General features: G+C 45.0%; 1 protein-coding gene across 1 annotated transcript in view; it reads left to right on the top strand.

The window, feature by feature from the left end:
- The window catches only part of HEG1 (heart development protein with EGF-like domains 1), a 113,846-nt gene that overhangs the window by 86,170 nt on the left and 22,501 nt on the right, over window positions 1-5,175 (top strand). The window contains exons 15-16 of the mRNA XM_011950855.1: window positions 1,931-1,973; window positions 2,104-2,141. Of these exons, the coding sequence (XP_011806245.1) occupies window positions 1,931-1,973; window positions 2,104-2,141 (81 nt within the window). The remainder of the gene's footprint in view (window positions 1-1,930; window positions 1,974-2,103; window positions 2,142-5,175) is intronic.

Consider the following 5,175-nt stretch of genomic DNA (forward strand, 5'->3'; position numbering starts at 1 on the left):
AAAAAAAAAAAATAATATGAGGGAAGGAGGCTCAAGGTGCAGCAGACCTGTATCATGTGTGCAAGAAACTCATCTGAATGCAGTCCACCTGATGGCAGAGAAAGAGAGATCCAGTGAGACAAGTGAGAGGTGTGGAGGTGTGGCCACCCTGTTCTCCACGTGTGCCCCTCGGGTGAGCCAGGGAGCAGGAGGTAAGAGATCTGACCTGCTGAGTCCTCTTGGGGCCTCTCATCCCTGACAGGCCTCTCATAGAATGAGCTACTGCTTTAACCCTGCTTTGGTCAGACAGCTCCCTAGTTTTTATTTTTTATTTTTAGGGATGAGATCTCTCTCTGTTGCCCAGGCTGGAGTACAGTGGCCTGCCTGATCATGGCTCACTGTAGCCTCAATCTCTCAGGCTCAAGCAATCCTCCCACGTTGGTCTCCCAAAGTGTTAGGATTACAGGCGTGAGCCACCGCACCTGACCCCTAAATAAGTTTTATTAGAAAATGCTTCATGTTTCTCATCGAATGGAAGAGTGATCCATCGAGGGAACATGAGTCTATAAAGGGTTGCAGGACAGGGGCGTGAGCTGCAGGGCATTATTCTGAGTGGCATTGGTAATTTTTCTCGAAGATTATTAAGTACTATACATGTTTGGGGATGCTATCTCCCTATGTCATTGACTAGTCTGTAAATTCTTAAGTCAGGAAAAAGTCAAGCCTTCCCCATTATGTTTGCGGGGTTCTGGAAGTAGCCAAGATTTCTCTCTGATGCCTCAGACTTCCTTTTCCTTCCCATTAGTCCAAGTCACTGTCTCTGTGTCCAGCAGAGGGCAGAGGCCTGTCTGGATGGTTTGCTCCTGGCCACCTTTTGGAACTGGCAGCTTATCATTAGTGTGGTAACTGTTGTTATTCTGCGATGGCATGTAAATATCACTTTATCATTTTGATATCTCTATTAGTTTCAGTGTTGCAAGGCAGTTAATATTATAGTGGCTGATAATAAGTAGCACTTGCCACCCGCCTCTTTCTCTGAGGTCTGGGCCCAGACCTGGGTGTTAGTTAAGGAGTTGGGAACTCATCCCTCTCTATGGTGATAGCATCTTGGGAGTCTGTGACTCAGCATTCAATGTTTTGTGCCAAATATCAGGGCTCTGACCGCCCACCGCTGTTACTCCCATTATTGCCACCTAAGACAGCAGGGGCCTTCCTGGGACTGTGACTCAGGCTGGATTTTTCATAGGCAAGAAATGCTTCTTCTCTATGCAGACTTCTTAGGGCACGTGCTCTATCCAAGCCCAGTGAGGCTGGGGAGGCTGGCTTTTTCCAGCCAAGCACAGAGTCTTAAGATTTTCTTGCTCCTACATTCCTTGCAATCATCCAACTCCAGTAGATTTGGGCATTAGGCATAACCTATGTCCTACTCCTGTAAAAGTTTCTGTTCGCTTTCTAGTTGTGCCCAGAGTTCAGTCCTTACTCCTTACAGAGAAACTGGAAAGGGTAGGGCACTGTAATCCCAGCACTTTGGCATGCTGAGGCAGGAGAGTCGCTCAAGGTCAGGAGTTCGAGACCAGACTGGCCAACATGGTGAAACCTCATCTCTACTAAAAATAAAAAAATTAGCTGGGCGTGGTGGCATGCACCTGTAATCCCAGCTACTCGGGAGGCTGAGGCAGGAGAATCACTTGAACCCAGGAGGTGGAGGTTGTGGTGAGCCAAGATGGCACCACCCCACTCCAGCCTGGGCGACAGAGTGAGACTGTGTCTCAAAAAAAAAAAAAAAAAAGTTGCGCTGGCAACAGTATTTAAATGAAGATCATTCCAAAGCAATTTGCAGGCTTCTGGTACTAGAATAATCTTGTGGACTTTAGGGTGGCTGGCATTTAATTAACTGGGAGTTTGGGAGAGGTAAACAGACACACTCATGCATTTTCCTTTTCTTTTTCAGCATGTGAAGATGGATATAGGCTTGAAAATGAAACCTGCATGAGGTAGGCTCAAAGTTCATTTAGTCTCATTTTGTTACAAATCTTATCTAGAAGTTATTTAGATAAATTGCCTCACTTATTTCTTTTGAGATTTGAAACTAATTCTTACCCTTTTGTCTTTCTTGGCTTGCAGTTGCCCATTTGGCCTTGGTGGTCTCAACTGTGGAAACCGTAAGTGTACAAAAGTGGACCATTATGCGTGGGCAGGGGCTGGCCCTGTTGTTAGTGCACAGGTGTCAGTCTCCTCCCACTTCCCTCAGTTCACACCCACTGTCTTCTTAGGTTCTGTGCCGATGGCATGGGGGCAACAAAGAGAAAGGCTGGGCATTGTGGCTCATGCCTGTAATCCCAGCACTTTGGAAGATGGAGGCAGGAGGATCACGTAAGGCCAGGAGTTAGAGACCATTTTGGCCAACATGTTGAAACCCCATCTCTAGTAAAAATAAAAAATTAGCTGGGTATGATGGCACGTTCCTATAATCCTAGCTACTTGGGAAACTGAGGTGAGAGAATCACTTCAACCTTTGAGGCGGAGGTTGCAGTGAGCCGAGATCACGCCACCACACTTCAGCCTGGACAACAGAGCGAGACTTCATTTAAAAAACAACAACCACCAAAAAAAAAAAAAAAGAGAGAGAAAGATTTGACTGGTGCTGTTTAGGGGCTCAAGGTCTGGGCAGGGAGAGAAACACTCACTCCTAAATAGCCCTGCTGTGTGCTGAGTGTTACCGTGATAACCAGACATGGGGTGTGGGACGGGGAGGCAGGGACTGTGCCCCGTCCCTACACAGAAAGAATGGGAGGACAGTCAACAGTACTTCTTGGAGGGAGTGGAATTAGAGGAACAGTTGGAAAGATTTAAACTGGCGGGTATGGGGGGAGGACATCCCAGGCAGAGGGAACAACTTAGACAAAGGTCTTGAGGCAGCCATGGGCCCTTGGTGTTCTGGGGACAGTGTGTAAGTGGGCGTGGCTGGAGGATAGGAAGATAGGAAGGCAGAAAGTAGAGGATTTGGGTTGGCAAAGTATGTGAGGTCTGAACTGTTGGCGTTGGGATCACCAGGCTGAGGAGTGTAGACTAACCGATAACTGTCAGGCAGGGCAAAAGTCTTAGAGCAGGAAAGCAGTTTGATCAAGGAAAGCAATTTGGGCTGCATTGAGAACAGACTGTACGGAGGAGAATGTGGGGGTGCAGCTTAGAGATTTCCAGCATAGTCCCCCCAGGCATGCTAGAGACACACTTAGGAATCTTCTCTGCTCCAAGTGGAAGTAGAGGGTGGAACTCCAGGCAGCCAAGAGTGTTGGTGGGGACTGTGAGCGTGGTGTGTTTTGCACCTAATCCAGTTCTTGGAGAAAAGCAACTGTGATTCATTTAAGATTGCTTGCACTGACATTTTCTTATATTGATACATTAGAAGTGGAAATTATCAGCAAAATTAAATTTGGGGATATAGCATATCATAGGATATAACGGAAATACTAACAATGAAGATTTTAGTTTAGGACAGCTTTGTCTCTCATCCTACAGACAAATGTGCCAGTGGACTGTATTCTAAGTTTACTAGAAGGAAAGTAGATATGATTTTATTGAATGTGTGTAAAAAAGCCCCCTGTTTCTATTCCCCAATGGTATACCTTACATCTGATTTCTTCAGTGGTGTTTTCTTTGTTCGTAAAGGTTTTCTATTAGCAAGTTTCATTATTGACCTTCTTTGAGCATAACTAAAAAATAAAAATAATGAAATAAAATCAAACACATTCAATGCTGAGTATAAAACTGACATAAAACTCTCTTGGTGCACCCAGCATGGAGCTACTCTCAGGCCAGAGTCTAGAGACTTAGAATTACATATCCATTTAGGATTACTGATGACTTTGGTCATGTGATTTATCTTGACTGCAAACTAGCAAGAGGTTACAGAAGATAGTCTCAGAGGAAGACTAGGGAGGCACTTCTAGAAGCAATTATATGTATAGTCTTATTGCGTAGAGAGGGAGGAGCCCACAGAATTGATATTTGTTTGTTTGTTTGTTTGTTTGTTTGAGATGGAGTCTTGTTCTGTCTCCAGGCTGGAGTGCAGTGGCGTGATCTCGGCTCACTGCAACCTCCGCCTCTTGGGTTCAAGCGATTTTCTTGCCTCAGTCTCCCAAGTAGCTGGGAAAACAGGCACACACTACCACGCCCAGCTAATTTTTCTATTTTTATTAGAGACGGGGTTTCACCATGATGACCAGGATGGTCCCAATCTCTTGACCTCGTAATCTGCCCACCTCAGGCTCCCAAAGTGCTGGGATTACAGGTGTGAGCCACTGTGCCCCGCCGATGTTTGTTTTTTAAGTAGCAACCTGCAACCCTAAATGGTGTAGTAAACAAGCCTGTACCCTTTAGAAGTCCCAGAGGACACTGTGGGGCCATAGCACCATGTGAGCACGGCCCTTCACTCCGATGGACCCCAGTTATCACGTGCTAGATGGTATTTGGTACACTCAGTTTAATAAGGCAAGGAAGTTATCATATTTTAGGCCTTTGTGTTTAATAAAGAATAGTCAGAATTCTTTCTAGGTGTCAATGCTTCACAGGGTAGGCTTGAGTATTTTGGAGATTTGGCTTATGTAAAACAGTATGGATGGCAGTACATGTCCTTTTCTAAAGATCAGCATTTAGGCAAGTCAATTTCGCAGCTGGGCTCAGGGTCTTTGTGCTTTCGTGTTTAGGAGGCTATCTGTGCCTTAAAGGGGCTGCTTGGTCTTCAGAGTGGTGTGTGTTCACTTTTTTATGTGAATCTCATTTCTCACTTGAAACCAGGACAGAGTCACAGAGAGCTCGTAAACTGATCAGAGAATGGAGTAGCCTGTGCACAAAAATAGATAAGAAAATCTATAACATTTCAATGTGGAAAAAGGAGGCTGAACAATCAGAAATTTAAGATATTTGAGACTTGTTTCTCAAATGCTGGAATACTAGAACTACATGGTATATATGTGTGTGTGTGTGTGTGTGTATATATATATAGTCTTTCAGAAGAGATGCTTCAAGGCTAAGAGTAGAGGTTGCATCACAAGCCTGTAGACTTGATCCTAAGATATTATAAGTATTAGGAACAGAGGCTGAGATAATTTCATGCAGCATGGATTAAAAATAATGTGAGGGAAGGCCAGGCGCGGTGGCTCAAGCCTGTAATCCCAGCACTTTGGGAGGCTGAGA

The sequence above is a fragment of the Colobus angolensis genome, unplaced genomic scaffold (genome assembly GCF_000951035.1).
Source record: "Colobus angolensis palliatus isolate OR3802 unplaced genomic scaffold, Cang.pa_1.0 Scaffold31, whole genome shotgun sequence".
NCBI lineage: Eukaryota > Metazoa > Chordata > Mammalia > Primates > Cercopithecidae > Colobus > Colobus angolensis.